Source organism: Delphinapterus leucas, chromosome 10 (genome assembly GCF_059928025.1).
Source record: "Delphinapterus leucas isolate spDelLeu-1000000601 "Yukka" chromosome 10, BTC_Dleu_Yukka2, whole genome shotgun sequence".
Taxonomy (NCBI): domain Eukaryota; kingdom Metazoa; phylum Chordata; class Mammalia; order Artiodactyla; family Monodontidae; genus Delphinapterus; species Delphinapterus leucas.
This window is the reverse complement of record NC_143138.1, coordinates 44,174,356-44,195,387: the sequence shown is the minus strand read 5'-3', so window position 1 is coordinate 44,195,387 and position 21,032 is coordinate 44,174,356. Positions and strand designations below refer to the sequence as shown.

Below are 21,032 nucleotides of genomic sequence, written 5' to 3'. Positions count from 1 at the left end.
ACCAGTGCGCCACCACTACTTATTTTTTAAGTAGTGAGAGAATACTAATATTTTTAAAAACACTACATGAGTGAACACATGTACATGAAGGAATGTTTTCTCCTTGTCCCCTTTCTTGTTTGAGTCTTAAGGGTGATCTGGGTTCTAGGACCGAAAATTTTAAATTGCTTTTTTCTGTGTAGGTTCGAAAACACGTGAATGATCTCTATGAAGACTTGAGGGACGGACACAATTTGATCTCTCTTTTAGAGGTTCTTTCAGGAGACACCTTGGTAAGTTTTAAATTTCATAATTTATTTTGAAGAACATGTAATCCTTTTTGCATATGACTAATTTGTTTTCAGCACAGACTGTTCAGAGTTTTGCAGCATTCATCTTTTGAGCTGCTGTGAATTCTGCCTGGAAAAAGTTCTGGTTAGATTATGAAGCATTTTCAGACTTTAAATGCTGTGCATTTGGGAGATGGAAGTACTTTGATGACCTTGCTTACATAATCAATTCTATAATTAAAATACTACTTCTGTTCTTTTTTACCTTTGGGTTTTTTTTTTTTCTTATCAGAAGTTAGATGCATAATATAACCCCCTATTAAAAGACTCACAAATAGCAAGGAAATAAGCATCACTTTCTGACAGATGGTCTAACCCCCTCCACAGGTGTCATCTCCTTTTTTGTGAACATTTCTCCCCCTTCTTGGTTACCTGGTCTCCTTCATTAAGTTCTGTTCATGCTCTTCTTTTCATTTCTGGTCTGTCTTGTGTCTTTGCTGTCCTATCTTCTGTCTGTTATATTCATTAGCCAAGGGAACGAGATTTTTTGAAGACCTTACGATTGGTGAGTGCCACAGAAGCATGCGAATATGAACAGCATGAGGATGTGGAGGATGAGGATAAGGGGGTAGGTGTCGCCCCCGTAACTCCACTAACCTAGCCTTACATGCGGTGAGCGCTAACACAATAGTGTAACCCACGGGTTTGGGCTCCTTTTTAGAAAACTGTAGAAAGGACCAAAACCCGCAGGGAGATGGATGTGTGTGTACCAGCAACTTGGACAAAGGACATATTTTCTCTTTAAATTTATTTCTGTATTTCTGTGCACTGCATGGTATTTGAACATATGTGGTTAAATTACAGGAGGGCATTTGAGCTAAAGAAATGTATATACCTTTTGTATAAGTATGGAAATCTTACAACCAGCCCACTAATTTTAATGCAGATCTGTTCCACTTCTGAAATTAATATTTCCAACATAACTGTCTTTTGTTTTATTTGAAGGAACTTACGGACATTTATTTAATGTTTAAGATTATGCTTTAAATCATTCCTACTGGCAGTAGGTATTTGAGGGACATTCTTTACCTACCTTATATGTCTCGTTTTATTTAGGGGGAAATACTTAAAATGCTAGAATCCTGACAGGGCTCACAGAGCTGTTTAATCCCGGTGACACTCAACTGACTCAGCCTACCTTTGCAAGACAGATGTGCTTCTTTTGTCATCACGTCCCTAGAGCCCCCTGATTTTATTAGAATTTGTGCTTTTGTGGATCCAGTGGGGAATTCATCACCATCATTTCTCCTGTTATATGGAACTTATTTTCCCATTCTGTGGTCTGCTGTCTGTTTTAATTCTGCTGCCTTTGGCTTCAGCAACCTATTCATGTTTGAGCAGCTCAGCTGTCAGTTTTCTTTTTTCTTTTTTTTCCCTTTGGAAGATATTATGTGGTAAATTTCAGCTCCATTCTTTGCATTTTTGTTGAACATTTTCTCAGGTCTGTTTCCTTACGTTTTCCTTCTGCTAACTTGTGACATTTCTTAAGGGAAATGGCATCAAGGAAAAGAGTTAACGGTTTGTCAGTTTTCCTGAGACAGCAAATCATCACGTCCATCCCCAAGCAGTGTAAAACTATTAGCGAGTCCAACCGATTTTGTGCAAAACGAAAATAAAATAAAGAGGAAATATATTACATGGCCTTAATTGCTTTTCTCTCTTCCTCTATCATGGCTAAGTAAACCTCCACTGTCTTTCTCCTTCTTGGTGATTTTTATACTAACTGATGCTACTTTACCTCATTTTCATTAACATGCCATACATATATAATTATAAAAACCTTCTTGATTTAAAGTTTATTAAGAAGGCAAAATGGGGAATGGTATTTAATTCTTTTTGTGCATCTGTAGCTAATAACTGTAGGCTAGAATTATAAGATAGTGAATATGAAAAGTGTATATGTTCCGTGGTATTTTCTCTTTTTCTTTTGTTTAAATATTTGGAATAAAGGATCTGTTTAAAATAAAAAAAAATACTCAGAAAAATCCCAAGTTTAAATTCAATCTCAGATAATACAAAAAATTTAAAATATCATTAAAATATTTAATGGATCTACCCAAGCAGTAAATACTGTTTTGACATATTAAGATGAGCATACAGTATATTTATATAGGATATTCAGCATACGTGTATTTAGCATGATCAGTGGTATCAGAAAATACAGTGTTTTTTATACCCTGCATTTTTCTATTCTTAGCCCAGAGAGAAAGGTCGGATGCGTTTTCACAGACTACAGAATGTACAAATTGCACTTGACTATTTGAAAAGACGCCAGGTATGATGTTTTTCAAAGACTGTAATCATATAAACATACGTGACTGAATAAATATGCATAGGACCATGTCAGGGAATGAAAAGGTTAAAGTTGACTGTGAATTATAATCATTAAACTTGTGCTTTCATGAGACAGATGTTTTAAAATGTTTTTAAACATTTGTTCCAAAGAAAAGGAGGTTAATAGTAGGTGTAAGTGGCTACATTTCCATCTGAATAGGAGCTACTGAGTTTTCCTTCTGTTGGAACTGGAATGCTTTTGCCTAGGAATTTAATGACATTTTAGTAGCAACAGAATGTTAAGAATGTCTATGAACAGTTCTTAGTAGTGGGGAGACAATACTTTATTTTTTATTAAAATTACCTTATTTTTATAAAAGATAGTTTACATAATACTTTTTAAAAACTTGGCATATGTATTTTTAATACATAGTAGTGAGGAAGCAATAGTTTATTTTTTATAAGTAGATACAACTGGATAATCTAGAAGTAGTTAAAAATAAAGCAGTTCTGACAACAATCCCCGACTGGCTTGAGGTTTCAGAAGAAATGATGGAAAAGAATGAACAACGTATTGGATTTGATCTTGATTTGGTAACATTGTGTATTATAGAGATATAAGGCAAATAATTGGTAATTTTCAATTAGTAGAAAAAGGAGGAATCAAAGAAACTCAGGATAATTGAAAGTTACTGAAAACAGTGAGAAATCAGAGGTGGCAACAATTTCGCTTTTTAATGGAGTAGGAGGAAGAAAAGAGAGGAGGCAAGGAGGAGCAGGAAACACCGTCTGTTTATTAGTCCTTCATTTAGTTTATTATGGCATCAAAGTGCTTTTAGTTATTAAATTCTAGCAAATACTCAGTGCTTATATTTTAAATGATATTGGTATTTGCCTTACTCTTCTTAATTCTAGTGGAAGTTTACAGAAGGATTAATGGTTAATTATGTCTCCTTGTCGAAATATTTTTGGCAGTGATTTGTCCAGGAAGTAGAATGTTAGGTATCATTGTCTTGAATTCATGATAGATATTTAATTCTTTTACCAGGAAGTAAATGTTAAATATCATCCTTACATTTATTTACCTGAATGCATAATTGGACAGTTGATAAGCTTTACGTCTGATTATTGTATTATTTTTAAAGTTTTGAACAGTCTTCCAAATGTCCAGTGAGTTATATAGTTACTTATCTTGGTAGCAATCTATGATAGACAAATAGAATAATAGTGCTAGTTGTTTTTTTTTTAAATACTCTTTATGACCAAAGTGTAAGAAAGTTGTTAAAATTATTTGATGGTTCAGAATAGTTTCCTACTTAATTGTAAAATAACGCTTGTTTTCAAAAGGCAAAATTATTTCTAATTTAAAAATCTTAAGTATATAGGACTTTTCGCTTGAATTGTGTTTTTGTTTTGACAAGTGTACTTTTAATACTTGCTGTAGAAGACAAAACCAAAATAATATTGAGTTTTTTTCCTTTGTAGTTTCTCTATAATTTGCAATCTAAAATGAGTGGGGATGGGGGTAAAACAGTAATTTAAGGATTACTGTTATTTAAATTATTCAGGCTTTTTTTTTGTATCTGTAATTTTGAACCACTTTTATGTAGGTAAAAATAACTCGTGCTGGTTTGAAAAATATTTTGTTTTATCTCTTCTTCACATACAAAACAGGTGAAATTAGTGAACATTAGAAATGATGACATAACAGATGGAAATCCCAAATTGACTTTGGGATTAATATGGACAATAATTTTGCACTTTCAGGTAAGCCTGATTTTCTTAACTGTCATTTCTTTTAGCCTCATTGCTAGTTTTCAGGTGGTTCATGTGAAGGGTGAATTACACATTCACATCCAAAGGAGGAAGATAAATTTCAGGCTTTCTTTCTTTCTTTTAAAATTTAATTTTAAATTTTATATTGGAGTATGGTTGCTTTACAATGTTATGTTCGGTTCGGGTGTACAGCAAAGTGATTCAGTTATACATATATCCATTCTTTTTCAGATTCTTTTCTCATATAGATTATTACAGAATTTTGAGTAGAGTTCCCTGTGCTGTACAGTAGGTCCTTGTTGTTTATCTATTTTATATATAGTAGTGTGAATATGTTAACCCCAACCTCCTAATGTATCCCTCCCCCCACCTTCCCCTTTGGTAACTGTAAGTTTGTTTTCTAAGTCTGTGAGTCTGTTGCTGTTTTTAAATAAGTTCATTTGTATCATTTTTTTTAGATTCCACATATAAGTGATATCATATGATGTTTAGGCTTTGTTTCTTAAACAATGTATTTATATTGTTCCTCTCAGTAACATGCTGCTAATGAACTTGGCACCTCATTTCGTGTTGTTGAAAGCTTAAAATACTTGTAATCTCAGTGTTCGAAGACAGAGATTCCCTTTTTTTGAATGTAGCCACATTTCTTTGTTTATTGGCCAGCATTACCTGATTTAGATACATAAAAGTTTTATGATTCAATCCTTATTTAGAATGGGTTTCATTGATATTACAGTTTCTCAACTATGCCTGCTGTTTTCTCCTAGTTTTGTAGACACTAGGTGGCAGTATCGTTCTCATAAAGACATCTCTTGAACTAGAACCATCCACGTTTCCTGTAGAGCTGCACTTTCTCAAACTAGGTTTAAGGAGAGTAAAGGCAAATGTATTAACTATGAATTATTATCTAATTACCAGTGCCAGTTAAAGGCTGATCTTGATCTTTGGTTTTTATAAAATGATGCATTTTTAAAAAAATCATCTTCATTTGATTTAGGGTGAGTCCTAGTTTTGGAACTGGCTTTGGGTTTGTCAATCCCTTGTGTGACCACACAGCATTGTGTGTGCAGCGCGCAGAGCCTGGCCTGTAGTGGGCACACAGCAGGTCTTACTGATTGACGGCTGTGTGGTGGACCTTGCAGGAGGAAGAGAGAACTTGCCAACTTCAGAAAGGAGTTGGGGTTTTGGACCAAATTTTGGGAAAAAGAAGACTTATTTCTAATCTTTAAAAAATTTGACTGGGATACAGGGTTTGTAGGAGAATGTAGGTGGAAAATAATGTAGTCAGGGCTCATTTGGGAACAGGATAAATCTGGCAGGGATGGACAGGTATAGGAAGTAGAGTCTTGTAGGTTCCAGGACCTGGACAGGCAACAGAGTTGCAGCAGTAGGAATTCGGAGGAGGAGACCCAGGTCCCAGGAGACCAGGTAACCAGGTGTCAGCCTGCCAGACGACAGGGCAGCTAATACAGGTGAATGTCCACTTAGCTGTGCTATTGATGGCTGGGAGATCCAGTATCAGGAAGTGGAAGCAGGACCCTCATTACTAGAGGACCCCATCCTTAGGGGACCTGGGGTACTGAGTACTTACCCAAGGCAGGGATTTGGTCATGGAGCCAGACCCCAGACCTTGTTACCAGCACAGGTGAAGTCTAGCTAGAACTGGCCAAAAAAGCAGATTTCACATGGTGTTTCTCAGCAGCTTTCTCAGGGATCCAGAACTTATAGGGTTGAAAATGCAAGAGCCCCATATAGGGAGGTTAGAGGCCTGTTGGATGGAACCAATCCCATCGTTACTGACAGCTGGTGATACAGGCTGAGTCTGGATTTTGAAGGTCAGAGTGGGAACCCCTGTGGGGCACACCCAGGCTCTGGAGGGAGGGAGAGCTGAGTGTCATCGTTGGCTCTTTTATCTGTGGCCATGAAGGCATCGAGCAAGTCACCTAACCATTCTGTGGGCTCCAGTAGAAAAAAACAGAAATGATCACAGGCCATATCAGGGGTATAAGCTGAGAGGCTGAGGTGGTGCCCTCCGAGTGGAGTGATAGAGGCCAGGCAGGACTCAAATGGGGAAGAAAAGTTGAATCCAGGGGGTGGTGTTTTGAAGAAAGAAAGGAAGGGACTTGGTGACAGGGCATGGAGGATGAAGGAGGGGGATTAAAGATGGCTCTGAACGGTTAAGCCTGGGAGATAAGAACCAGTAATGGAGGTGAGGGTAAAGGGAAAAGTGACCTTCTGTGTGAGTTTGACGTTCTGGTGGGATACCCTGGGCTTCTGTCTGCTGAGCAGCTGGAAATGTGTGAGCAGAGCAGAACTGGGGAGTCAGAGGTACAGGTGATAAACCTGGGAGTTTCCAGAATACAAGTGGTCCTTGAATCTGTCAGAGAGAAGGGATCTTCAGAGGATCCAAGGGAATAGCACGTGTGGAGAAGAGCAGAGGGCAAAGGACAGAAGTTTGGGGAAGGCACATGATTAGGGGTGCAGAAGGAAGACGTTCCGTCTGGGGAAACAGAAAAGGAACAGTTGGAGACCTCTGGCTGGCAGCTGGCATCCATCTGGCAAAGCCTATCTCTAATATTAGTGAGCATCTCCCTTTTTCTCTAACACCTTTCCGATCCTACAACACTCCTCTACATCCCTCTTTTTATTTATATTGAGATAGATTCATCACGGCCCTAGATGATAGTCAGTTTTACCAACATTCTCCCAATAGATAGAGCAGCATTCTTCATTTCTAATTGTAGTAACAAGAAAGTGTAGTATTGACTAAACCAAGGGAAGATAATTGCAAGTAGAGAGGAACGGTGGGCAGTGTGAAATGCCACCGGAGAGCCTGAAAAAGTTAAGATTGAGTATGGGTTAGTAGTTTTGTCTAGGAAAAAGACATTGGGGACCTTGGAGAAGGTCCCCCCAAGTTCCTGGGAGCAGAAACCAGAAAGTAACAGACCAAAATGTGAGTAAATGGTTGGAAATTAAAGGCAGTATGGTTAGACCCTAAATTGAAAGAATTGTAAAGCAAAAGATCATTCAAAAAAGAATTACATATTAAGAAAGCTCTTTGGGGTTCAGGTGTCTTTGGAGGACTAGCCACAGAAGTACCAAAGAAGTTTTGTTTGTTTCTTTTTTTTTTTTTTTTTTTTTGTGGTACGCGGGCCTCTCATGGCTCAAGGGCCCAGCCGCTCTGTGGCATGTGGGATCTTCCCGGACCGGGGCACGAACCTGTGTCCCCTGCATCGGCAGGTGGACTCTCAACCACTGCACCACCAGGGAAGCCCGTTTCTTTTTTTTAACATTTATTTTATTGAAGTATAGTTGATTTACAATGTTGTGTTAATTTCTGCTATACAGCAGAGTGGTTCAGCTGTACACATATATACATTCTATTTCATATTCTTTTCCATTGTGGTTTATCCCAGGATATTGAATATAGTTTCCTGTGCTATACAGTAAGACCTTGTTGCTCATTCATCCTCTAAATAACAGTTTGCATCTGCTAATCCCAAACTCCCAAGAGTTTTGCTTAATATGATCCTGTGGCATATATTATGAAATCCAGTGTATTTTAGGACCTGAGTTACAAGATATTATGACTGTTAAATTATCACCAGTATTTAAAAGTTAGACTAAGATTTATTTAAAATGAAACATAAATTTTTTGGTAAAATTAAAATGTTCCTTTTCATTTAAAGAAATACTTTTCTTAGTCCTATGATAATTTAAGATTAGAACGATTTTACTGGTTATGCCAAGACAGAGCCTTATTTATTGATTTAAAAATATTTGAGTATTGCAAATTGAATATGTTACAGAAGGTAAGCATTATCAATACAGTAATCCTGTATTATTTACCATACGCTAGATCCAGAGATACTAATTGTTACTGACCAGGGTTCTTGGCCTCCTTAATCAATAGAAATTGACTAGAGACCAAACAAGAAATTCAGGCAAGGCTTTATTGGGGCCCCTGCAGCAGCAGGGGGAACAAGCAACAGGTTCCCTTGCTTGTTCTTGTTCCCTGAGGCGGGACGAGCTTGTTCCTTAAATGGGGTGAGGGTAGGGGTGTGTCCAGGAGTCAGGCGGAGGGGTGACTTAGGTGATGTTGAGTGCAGGGGGCACATGCCCGTATGCTGCTTTTTGCTCCGGGCTCTTCAAAAGTGGCAGTTGGGTTTTTTGAGCTCTTTGTATCTTTTGTCCGGAATTTGCCCCAACTGCAAAATGCACACAGTTATTTTTAGTCGCATATAGTTTCTTTGTATTTTGTTGCTGGAGGAGAGGTGTGTCCAGCTGCAAGCACTGCAGCACTGCAGCAAAGCCTGTCTCATTCAGATGATGAATTATATTGTTCTATACTTGGGAGACTGCTTGTAAAACTGACTGTAATCTGGGGTGATGAGTCTATCACAATACAAATAAGAATAGGGATTTAGAGGAGGGTGTGTTGTGGTAGGATTAAGAAGGTCTTAGAGAATAAAGGAAATTATCACTGATGGGCTTTGCAAGAGGAATGCCAGTTACCAGGCAGAGACTGAAGTGGGGCCATTCCTGGGGGAGGGAGCAGTGTGCAGTGGCCTGAAAATGGGCATTTGCTCTGTTTGGCAGGGCTGGAAGCAATTGCAAATCACTGGTTTCGCCTCTATCATCGTGTTAGTGCAAATACCAGCCATTATACTTTGAAATTCTCTTGAATAATGTTCCATTGCCAATGAAGACATTGAAAATCAAATTAAAAATAAACAAACCAACAAACCTGAAGCTTTATTTTTACCAGCTTGTCTTCTAGGATATTCAGTTATTTTTCTGTTGGAGATTAATTTCCCCTTGAAATGATTAAGGAAAACCTCACCATGCAGGTCTGTTATTGACAAATATCAGCCACATTGCTAACTTGACTATTTAATTGAATATTTTTATTTAGAAAAATGAGTTCCATCTTTGATCAGTCTAAAGACAACCTAGAGAAAGGCAATTATCAATTTTCTTTCCATTTTTTAAGATAAATTTATTTAATTAATTTATTTTTGGCTGTTTTGGGTCTTCGTTGTTGTGCACAGGCTTTCTCTAGTTGTGGTGCGCGGGGGCTACTCTTCATTGCGGTGTGCAGGCTTCTCATTGCAGTGGCTTCTCTTGTTGCGGAGCACAGGCTCTAGGCATGCGGGCTTCAGTAGTTGTGGCTCGTGGGCTCTAGTCAGCTTATGCATAAGACTAGTCATGCGATACTAATTTCCTTTTTACCATATTGATGACTCAGTGTTAGAAATATGCACACTTTAGGTCATCGGGTTCCATACTGATTTATTATGTATACACCATGGCCCTGGTAAAACTGTGTAATATTTAACTAGGGTACAATTATAAAAGTTACAAGTAAAGTTCAACTGCCTTAATTCACGTATAAGTACACACAGATGTTTCTTCTGGCTAAGAGTTCCATGCTTTAAATCATAAAATTTATCAATTTCCTCATATGAAAATCCTAATGATCATAAAAAGAGAAATGGCTTGGAAATTTGTCATATGAAAAGTATGACAAACTATTCGAAGAGATTGATTTTAGAAACAATTTGAATAGAGTGTTTTAGGCATTTAGCATGTATTATCTCTCCTTCAGCTGTTGAATCATCCTGTTCTTTTTTTATGGCTGCTGTTTTTGAATAAGAGTCAGTACAGTTTATAGAGGTTTTTGAGCCCTTTTTGGGGGGGCAAGTGCCAACATTAGATTGTGTTTCTTAAGAAAAAAAAATTGTATGGTGGAGAATCTCTGAAACTAAATTTGAAAGGCACTTTGAAACTAAGTTTGACTGGCATTTGCTTTCTGTTTGTGCTCATGTTTGCTGAATCACCAGTGGTTCCAAAGGTTAATTCAAACTTTGGTAGTGTAACCGCATTTCGGAAAACTGAAAGTAAAGCAAGGGTCAGAATTTTTTTGTGCAGTAAAGTTAAGGGTTTGCCTTGAAAGCTCATCAGCGTGTCATTTGACAGTGAGCAGTGATGTTTGTCCAAGAGGATTGGTGGCCAGAAGTAAGCCACGGGGTGTCTAATGAGACCCAGGGACCGGCTGGGCAGGGTGCCACGGCATTTCTTGCGGGTGCCTTTCTCATAAGCAAAATGGCCTCATGCTGAAAAGGATGGTCATGAAGTCTGAGGAATTAGACTGCATGGAGATCTGAGTAAGCCCTGGCTTTTCAAATGAGTGACACTGAACAACTGTGATTTCCTGCAAATCACATGGGGAATGTCTGTGGATGTGTCCGAGCGGAGAAAGAAGAACAATATTTAGATCCTGCCAAAACTCCTCTGAGCCTTGAAAAATATTCTGCTGGAAGAAGAAAATACTTTAGAAGAGAACCGACCAAGAAAACTGTAGGTGACACAGAGTCAGGAGAGCCAAACCATGAAAATGAAGGGAAGAGGAGTAGCATCCTGGTCTCCAGGGAGCAGGCAGCCCCCTGGTCCAAGGGGCTGGTGCAGGAGGGATGTGCCAGCCCCAGCCTCACTCTGGAAATGGGTGTCCAGCATGAGATGGTGAGCGGTCGGTGTCACCCTGGGAGCCCTTCTCCTCCTCAACACCAGGAAACAGAAGTCAAAGTTAGTGAACTAGAGGAAAGGATTTCAGAAAAAGACAGCACTCCCTACTGTGCAAAGAGGAAGGACCATTTCGATAATGTCAACCCAAGAGAAATAACATTCCAGAGAAGAACTGATAGTTTTTCTTTCCAAAAGGCAGCCAGCTTAAATTCCATTCACTGTGGTATAGAGAGAGTGCTTGAAAAAAGTGGGTTTTCTGAAGACCCATCAAAAAATGACTGCGGTGTTCAAGAAAAGCAAAACATGGAGAGATCTTGCCCTCATGCAACACATCATTTCCAGTTTGAAAAAAAGAGATGTGCTTCCCTCTGTGATAACGTGTCCTTTCCTTCCAAGGACACAAGTGGAAAGGAGGTAAGTGCAGCACAGAGCCTGAGTTTAACGTGCAAATAAGGACTCCAGGTGCTCACACCTGGCTGAGGTTCCGTAATTTGTCCTTTGTAAACATTCTTTTCATATTCATTTATGTGAAAGCTGTAGAGTTCTTGGTGCATTTCATTTGTAGCCTTAGGTTTGATTAACTATGATTTTATTTTTGGTGGTACATTCTTTAATCCCACCTTTATTTCAAGCCCTATACATTTTTGTTACTGTTGGAAGACTTAGTGAACCACTGCTCTAAGATAACGCACGTCTTTTGAATTTCTGTAGTTCATGTGTCTTGACTTTTCCGATGGAATAGCCTTTGGAAACAAAAGTTAAATCAAAAAGCAGTTATGACAAGACAGATGTAGGGAGGAGATGCTACAATGATCAGTCAGCCCTGACCTGCTGATCTGTAAGTTTGATTGCTGATCCAAAACCCCAATTCTAGTTCTCTGTCCGTTTCCATACACAGGGACACTGACATAATTGCTTTCAGTTCCGTGTGTGTATCTGTGTATGCTTCTGTGTGTGTGTGTGTGCTTTGGGGGTGACAGGCACAGATGTAACTGCCCAAATCTATTCTGTCTCTTTGTTACGTGAGTTACTCCCTGGCCAAGTCTAAAATCAGAACTCACTTGGGCAATGGGTCATAGGAATCCGAATATGACTCAGGCTGCCAGGAAGTTGTGATCTGTATTCCTAACATGGATATTTAGCTTTAGACAAGTTGCTTCTCTGGGGTTTTTACTTGTCTTTAAAATGTAAGTGAATATTGATTTACTTGCCTGAGAAGTGCATCACCCAAGCAACGTCCAGTACATGGTACCACTTGGCAGCTGATGGCTTTTTCATTTAAGCTGTTCCTAACTTTGCCTTTTAGGAAAAAATCTGGACGTTAAGTGGTATATGGAACATGAAACCATTCATGGCAAGATCGTTGTATTGCTGGGCAGAGATCCTTGACCCAGTGGTCAGATGAGGTTTTAGTAGGGTCTAGGTGTGCAGTCATCATTGGCCTTGGCCGCTTGTCCTCCTGAAGCTGGTTCCCCTGTTTGTATCCACCAACACGCCTTGCCAATGTTATGTCGTGCATTCTATTTACATTTTACAGTGGTTACATTTAAAAAGAAAGCATCCGGTCTAGGCCTTGTCTATGTAGGTCTGGCATGAAGGTCAGTGAAAAAGAAAGCCGCTTGGCTGCTGTGTGTTTATGAATGTAACCACTTGCTTTGCTCACATATGTTTTCCATCTGTTTTTTGCATAATTTGGCTTCAAGTAAGCCTCACATGTTTTCATTAGTGGAAACTCATAAAATCTGTTTCCTAGTGGTGCATAAGCCTTTTTTCCCACTTGAATTATACTCATGCCAAGGATTTTACCCCTTCTTTCTACTTTGTGTAGCTAATGATTTTTGAAACTTCAATAGAAAATACATGTGAAAATAGGTCATAAACCTGTCAGTCAGATTTGTTAAATAATTGTGATATGGAGGTACTTAAAGCCTCATGTCTTCTAGGGAAATGCTGAATGAGATAATCCTTATTTTTTTTCACTTTTTAAAAATTTTTTATTTTATATTGGAGTATGGTTGATTTACAATGTTGTATTAGTTTCAGGTGTACAGCAAAGTGATTCAGTTATATATTTATATATATCCATTGTTTTTCAGATTCTTTTCCCATTTAAGTTTATTATAGAATATTGAGTAGAGTTCCCTGTGCTATACCGTAGGTCCTTGTCAATTATCTATTTTATATATAGTAGTGTGTATATGTTAATCCACAACTCCTAATTTATCCATTCCCCCCACTTTCCCCTTTGGCAACCATAAATTTGTTTTCTAAGTTTGTGAGTCTGTTTCTGTTTTGTAAATAAGTTCATTTGTATCATTTTTTTTAGATTCCACATGTAAGTGGTATCATATATTTGTCTTTCTCTCTCTGACTTACTTCAGTTAGTATGATAATCTCTAGGTCCATCCATGTTGCTGCACATGGCATTATTTCATTCCTTTTAATGGCTGAATAATATTCCATTGTATATATGTACCATATCTTCTTTATCCATTCCTCTGTTGATGGACATTTAGGTTGTTTCCATATCTTGGCTATTGTAAATAGTGCTGCTATGAATATTGGGTTGCATGTATCTTTTTGAATTATGGTTTTCTCCGGATATATGCCCAGGAGTGGGATTGCTGGATCATATGGTAGCTCTGTTTTTAGTTTTTTGAGGAACCTCCGTTTCTGTTCTCCTTAGTGGCTGCACCAACTTACATTCCTACCAACAGTGTAGGAGGGTTCTCTTTTCTCCACACCTCCTCCAGCATTTATTGTTTGTAGACTTTTTGATGAGGGATAGTCTTTATTTTATCTGAGGAGTTTGACATCTTAACTTCCCCGTGGTCCAGATAAAGACTGGTGGCAGAGTCAGACCAACAGCTTGGCTGCTCGTAAATGCATTCTTCCCGGTACTTTGGAGGTGGCCTCTGCCTAATTATCTTTGCTCAGAACTGTGCACAGCCCTCTTTATCTTGCATTGGATTCTCCATTTTTCATTGCAGAATTGGATGCAAATGAGAGCTCTCAGCCCCTTCACTAGTATTCCATCCCAGAAATGGCCTGTTAGCCAGCATTCCTTTGCCTTGCAAAACATTGTCCCTTCAGAATCTTTTCCATATCTTCTCTGTTTGAGCCATTTTTACTCATTCATTTGTGTGTGCACGGTTGGGCTCAGTGATGTTTGGGTTAATCTCCAAAGTAGAATATTGCACAATTCTTTGAACTTATCTTAAGCTTAGACTTAGTTTAAGCCTCTGACTTGAACTTCCCAGGTCCTGTGATATTTGTCATTCTTAGTCTAGGTGACCAGCCCACCTCCTCTTTAATCCTTGCCATTGTAAGCCAACCTCGGGTGGCCCTCCAGGCCCTGGGGTTCTGTGGAGCAGACTCAGCCGCCCCTTCTTGGGCATCTACTGAATGTCAATCTCATAACCTGTGATAACCTCACTAGGGTAAAGAGGTGTAAGTAAACAAAGGAAGCACCTTAGATTTGCATATTGCTTTGGAAGTGGAAAAACACTTTCAGACACATTGTGTCTTTTGATCATTCTTAACAACTGTATTAAATAGGTGAAATAGACAGTTCCTCTTTGGAAGGAAGAAATGGAAACTCAGGTTAAATAAGGTCCTTAAGGGAACACAGCAGATGGGAGTAGCTGAGTTTAAATGATGGCACAGCATCCTACTTTGATGAGCTGTCAGAGTTCTGAAGGAGATGCTGTGAACTTGGAACAGGGGTTGATGTTTATAAGAGCTGATGTTCATCTGGGGAGGATGAGTGTTGCCAACAGAGGTGGCAGAGGCAGAGCACGTTTGGGGACAGGGAGTGATGAGCTCAGGGTCTGCACCTTGTGCAGGGCCCCTTCTTTGTCTGACTCACATGCTTCCCGGACTTGTGACGGGGAGTCCTGCCTTTCCCCTCAAGCTGTGCCCACAAAGCATTCTTCTTTCTTGAGTTTCACAAATCCCACCTCTTCCCAGTCTTGTGATGTTGCTCTCAGCCAAGATTGTTGTTTTCTCTATTTATAGGTCATTGGTTCTCTAACAGATCACATGTAAGTGTCACCTAAGGAGCTTTTAAAAATATAGATGCCTGGGGACTTACCAGTGGTAAAGAATCCACCTTCCAGTGCAGGGAACGAGGGTTCAATCCTGGTTGGGGAACTAAGAACCCACATGCTTGGTGTCACCTAAGCCCATGTGCCACAGCTACTGAGCTTGTGTGCCTCAACTAGAGAGCTCACCTGCAGCAAACTAGAGAGCCCACTTGCTCTGGAGCCCGCGCACCACAACTAGAGAGAGAAAACTCGCATGCCACAACTAGAGAGAAGCCTGTGCACCACAACTAGAGAGAAGCCCGTGCACCACAACTGGAGAGAAAACCTGCATGTCACAACTAGAGAGAAGCCCGTGCACCACAACTAGAGAAGCCTGTGTGCTGCAACAAAAGATCCTGCGTGCTGCAACTAAGACCCGATGCAGCCAAAAAATAAAAAACAAAAAAAAAGATAAAGAAAATAAATAAATAAAATAAATATTAAAAGAAAAATATAGGTGCCCGGATGTCAACTCTAGTGATTCTAATATAATGGATCACCGTGGGCCAATGATTCTGATGGTCAAGACTGTGGCTAGGGTGCTCGTTGCTCTTCGTATTCTCAAGTGGACCCCAGGGTCCCTGTGGTGCTGGAATCATCTCCAGGTGAAGCTCTACCCTGGATTTAACTGTATCAGAATATCTTAGGACGGAATGTGAGAGCACTGCATATGTTTCAGGCGCCCTCTCACATGTATCTTGAAAACATGCTAAGTTCTGAGAACCAGCTTCACCCTTCATTTTCTCCTCATCGTGGGTTTTCTGACAAGCAGCGTGGATCACGGGCCTGGAGGCAGGAGGTGTGAGTTCTCGCCAAGCTTTGCCGCCAGAGAGCTGTGTGCCTTGGACGCCTTCTTCATTTCTCCGGGTCTCGGCTTCATTTTCCAGAAAAGGAGGATGTGGGACTGGATGACGACACGACTGTTATTAGGCATGGTATTTGTGGAGTCCTACTGCATGCCAGACACCCCCCACTGTGCTGTTTAACCATCATGAAATGGTTCTGTTGTTTGCTGCGTTTACAGAGGAGGACATAGAGCCTCAGGAGACGTAGTGACTTGCTCAAGTCACTCAGCCAGGACGTGGAAGGGCTTGGATCTCACCCACAATTATCTCCAAGCTGAACTTTGAACTGATGTCATTTCCCTACCTTTCCCCACATACAGCTCTTTCACTTTTAAATTCCTACAAATCCATGCATTTCATTGCATACCTTTCTGTTGAGTGTTTTCACCCCTTCCTTCCATCCGTCACTTCTTTGATTCCTCTACCAAACATTTATTAGGCACCTGTTATATACTGAACCAACACTAGGCACTTATATCCCATTGTTTGTTCATTATAAATGATGGGGACCGTGGCTATGAACTTAGTCACCTGAAAGGCTTTGGGGATGAGGATGCTTAATATAGTTGTTCCCCCTTTACCCGCAGGGGATACATTCCAAGGCTCCCAGTGGAGGCCTGAAACTGGATAGTACTGAACCCTCTGTGTATGTACTGTGCTTTTTCCTGTACTTACATACCTATGATAAAGTTTAGGTACATTAGGAGACTATCCAAGTTGCCAGCATCACTGCTTTTGCACTTTGTTATTAAGTTATTAAGTAAAATAAGGGTTCCTTGAACACAAGCAGTGGGATACCGCAACAGTCAGTCTGATAACCAAGACATATACGAAGTGACTAGTGAGATGATTCCTGTTGGGGGTGGGGCAGACCGGGATGGTGCGAGATCTCATCCTGCTCCCCAGAATGTCGTGCCATTTAAAACTTAAGAATTGCTTATTCTGGGAATTTTCCATTGAATATTTTTGGACCGTGTTTGACTTTGGTTATTGAAACCACGGAAAGCAAAACTGTGGATAAGGGGGACTGTTGTCATTTTAACGTCCCACCCTGTCACATAGCTGTGTTAACTACTGAACACTGAACTCTTTTCATGTTCCTTTTCATCCTTTGGTGAATTGCAGTAAACAGGGCAGTGACATACAGGAGAGAAGCCAAGGAGGGAAGGGTGGCGAAGGGTGTGGATAGTGTACAAATTACATTATCAGCATCTGAGTAATGATGGGTTAGATATTTTCATTCATTGACTTTCTAAATTATAAAAACAAAATAATTGAGAGCTATCTCAAAATGTTAGAATAATACATTAATATTCAACCTCACTGAAATGTAATATTTATTCAGTATTTTTTTCTTTAACCAAGTCTTCTGTGAATCTTAGGCTATAGAATCATGCTTAGAATTCAAGGACTAGGGTGAAATCTAAATATTTCTACTTTTCCACGGTAGCTTTGCTCTATAGATCTTGAAAGCAAAGGTCATTTGGTTTATAGTTGACTAATTAGCATTTCTTTCTGAACCATTTCATCTTTTTTAATGAAAATGAGTTTATAGATTTTTAAATTTCTAGTCTTCATTTGGATTTCATGACCCAGTTTGTGAAAGTTTAGTTATAAAATGTTGCACAGAATTGGATCTCTATCAGCAATAGAATGCCTCTATCTTTTCAGTTAAATGAAGGACATGCCAAGTTTAAAATCCTTTACTATACAAGAAATATAGTCATATCTGTGTTTGTTTTCCCCCATAATTTGAATAAGAAATAAATGAGCATTTGCTAAAGGTAGCCATCAACGTAGAGCATTAGCACTTGAACTTTATCAACTTTTTACTTTTATCCTCAATTTAACTCTTCCTTTTAGGAAGGCAGTTTTTTAACCAGATAGCATTTTCAAAATATGTGTGCTGTCTTTACAGTTAAGAATATTTTGTGGAGCCTTTTCACACATTTTTGAAACTTGGAAGCAGACTCTAAAAATGTGTTGATTACATTGGTTTCTGCCAAAATAGTTGAAACATCGTTAAAGAGATTATCTTTGGAAGCAAACATCTTGGCTTGGAAATATTGGAGTGTTTTGACACATTCAATGTGGAATTTGCTTTTGCCTGAATACAGTGTCAAGCAATGTGAGCAAAAAAATGTAGGGAATAATCCTCAGTCTGGTGTAGTCACTTCCACTCATGTGGGGCAGGCACCATTCTGAACCATGTGTGCGTGTCGGCATCTTGATGAGAGGAAACCAAGGCCCAGTAAGCGGTGGGGTCGGGGATGGAACACGGGTCACCACCCTCCACAGCTCTGCAACAACCTTGCTCCCAATGATAAACTTTCACTCTTGAAACAATTATGTTAAAAGAGGTGGAAGCATCTTGAGATCACCTTTTCCAACCTGCTGCTTTCATCCTTGTTAATACCTGAACTCTCTCAATTAGAGTATAAACTGTCGTTTATTTTAACAAAACTATATGCAGGAATTGAAATTCCCTGGATGATACTCGTGACTAGCCAGTAGGGATTTGGGTTCTGCAGGGAGAACATTTGACAACTACCATTCCCATATCCACTGTGTATCCCTTAAATCAGTTTTTCCTTCTGTAAAATGAGCTGGTTCATTGATAGATAAAACTCTTCCTGAAATGCTGTAGGGCGTCACTATAGATTGGGTGTAGCAGAGGAAAGGGGACTTAGGAGCTCTTGAGTCAGAGGACTTAAAATTTTCTTTTTAAGTTTTATTTTTTTAATTGAAATATAGTTGATTTACAATGTTGTGTTAATTTCTGCTGTACAGCAAAGTGATTCAGTTATACATACATTCTTTTTTATATTCTTTTCCATTACGGTTTATCACAGGATATTGAATATAGTTCTCTGTGCTACACAGTAGGACCTTGTTGTTTATGCATTCTATACATAAAAGCTTACATCTGCTAATCCCAACCTCCCACTTCATCCCTCCCCCAACCCCCTCCCCCTTGGCAACCACCAGTCTGTTCTGCATGTCCATGAGTCTGTTTCTGTTTTGTAGATAGGTTCATTTGTGTCCTATTTCAGATTCCACATATAAGTGATATCATATGTTATTTGTCTTTCTCCTTCTGACTTACTTCACTTAGTATGATAATCTCTAGTTGCATCCATGTTGCCGCAAATGGCATTATTTTGTTCTTTTTCATGGCTGAGTAGTATTCCATTGTACATATGTACCACATCTTTTTTATTCATTCATTTGTTGATGGACATTTAGGTTGTTCCCATGTCTTGGCTACTGTGAACAGTGCTGCTGTGAACATAGAGGTACATATATCTTTTTGAATTATAATTTTGTCTGGATATATGCCCAGGAGTGGGATTGCTGGATCATATGGTAATTCTATTTTAGTTTCCTGAGGAACCTCCATACTCTTTTCCACAGTGGCTGCAACAACTTACCTTCCCACCAACAGTGTAGAAGGGTTCCCTTTTCTCCACACCCTCTCCAGCATTTGTTATTTGTAGACTTTATTTATTTATTTTTGGCTGCGTTGGGTCTTCGTTGCTGCACACGGACTTTCTCTAGTTGCGGTGCGTGGGCTTCTCATTGCGGTGGCTTCTCTTGTTGCGGAGCACGGGCTCTAGGCTCACGGGCTTCAGTAGTTGTGGCTCACGGGCTCTAGAGCACAGGCTCAATAGTTGTGGCACATGGGCTAAGTTGCTCTGCGACTTGTGGGATCTTCCCAGACCAGGGCTTGAACCCGTGTCCCCTGCATTGGCAGGCAGATTCTTAACCACTGTGCCACCAGGGAAGTCCCTGTAGACTTTTTAATGATGGTCATTCTGACTGGTGTGAGGTGGTGCCTCATTGTAGTTTTGATTTGCATTTCTCTAATAATTAACAATGTTGAGCATCTCTTCATGTGCCTATTGGTCATCCGTATGTCTTCTTTGGAGAAACCAGAAGACTTACATTTAATGCAGGTCATACTTCCCATGTCTGTGAACTAGGATGGTTTCTTGTTCTGAGGATTCAATGAAGTAGTATGTGGGAGAAAGACAGGAGGTTGTAGGCGCTTTATAACTTCTGTCTCACCACCGTCTTCTGCTCCTGTTAAAAAGAGGACACATGTTGTGACCATCTGTTGTGAAGAGCACTTCTTTCTTTCCTTGGACATAAGGTATCCTTCTGCACCAGCAGAGCTGCCTCTCATTCCCCTGGTCCATTCTTCTTTTGACCGTTTCTTCAGCAGATGTCTAGTGAATACCTATACCGTGTCAGAGAGTGTGTTCTCTAATTCCACCATTAGCTTAAAATTCTGTCAGCCTCTTGGTTGACAGAAATAACCCCTGGGAGGGACCGAGTCGTAAAACTAATATGTTTATTTGCAGCTCAGTCCAGATGCATCCAGAGGGCCTATTGCAGCAGCTCTGGGAGAAGAGGAAGGACGTGAATCTAGGGACAGCTCTGCTGCTCTGTGGCGAGGCTGGCAGTCAAGGGCGTGTGTCTAGTCTAGTGAGGGAACCTCCGTGAACCCTGTCGTTTGGTTCCTGTGAGAGATCCAGGGGTGGGTCCTCCTCTGAAAATGAGAAGTGTTCTCTGTAGCAGCTGCTTTGCCGGTGTAGAGGCTAGGAAGCTCCAGGGGAAGGGTCATGACCTTAGGGTTGAGGGGAGCTGGGGGCTACCCCTAACCCTAACCCAACCCGGGTGCAGACATCTCTCCAGCATTGAAGAGTGAGCACCCACTGGGCCTCCTGAGGAAAGATCAGTCTGAGTTGTACGGGTAGATTTCTTTTCTAAATATGAAGGAGAGATTTCACTCTCCTCTTGCAAATTGTGAGTTGGAATTTAGGAGACATAGGTCCATCCCCTCGGCCCCTTCCTGCTCGAGTGCTGAGACCCTGGGCCAGTCCCCTCACCTCCTTTGGCCTCAGCTTGTTCACCAGTGAAACCAGGGAGTTGCCAGAGGGCTTTGTGACCTTCCAGTTTGAGTTCCCCGGATTCCTTAATCCTTTACTATTTTTATAGCCTCTCTAAGTTAAATTTCTCAGTTCTCTTAACCTCAGAGACATTGCCTTTCTGGTGTCACATGTCGATTATTTAAATAGTAAATTTGATTAACTTTTTAACCTTTTCAATAAATTATAGTTATTTAAAAAATTTTTTTAAGTTGCATATTTGCCTTGTATAGAATAAAATACAATAAAAATGTGAATAGTCTCCTA

At 39.9% G+C, this 21,032-nt stretch overlaps 1 protein-coding gene across 20 annotated transcripts in view; it reads left to right on the top strand.

Moving 5' to 3' along the window:
* The window catches only part of DST (dystonin), a 497,316-nt gene that overhangs the window by 256,273 nt on the left and 220,011 nt on the right, over positions 1-21,032 (top strand). For 18 of the 20 annotated variants that reach the window (XM_022581520.3, XM_022581525.3, XM_089918929.1 and 15 more), the window contains 3 exons: positions 183-272; positions 2,527-2,604; positions 4,278-4,370. In XM_022581520.3, the coding sequence (XP_022437228.3) occupies positions 183-272; positions 2,527-2,604; positions 4,278-4,370 (261 nt within the window). Of the gene's footprint in view, positions 1-182; positions 273-798; positions 898-2,526; positions 2,605-4,277; positions 4,371-21,032 lie in introns of all 20 variants that reach the window. The other 2 variants (XM_022581496.3, XM_089918935.1) reach the window with 1 other exon arrangement.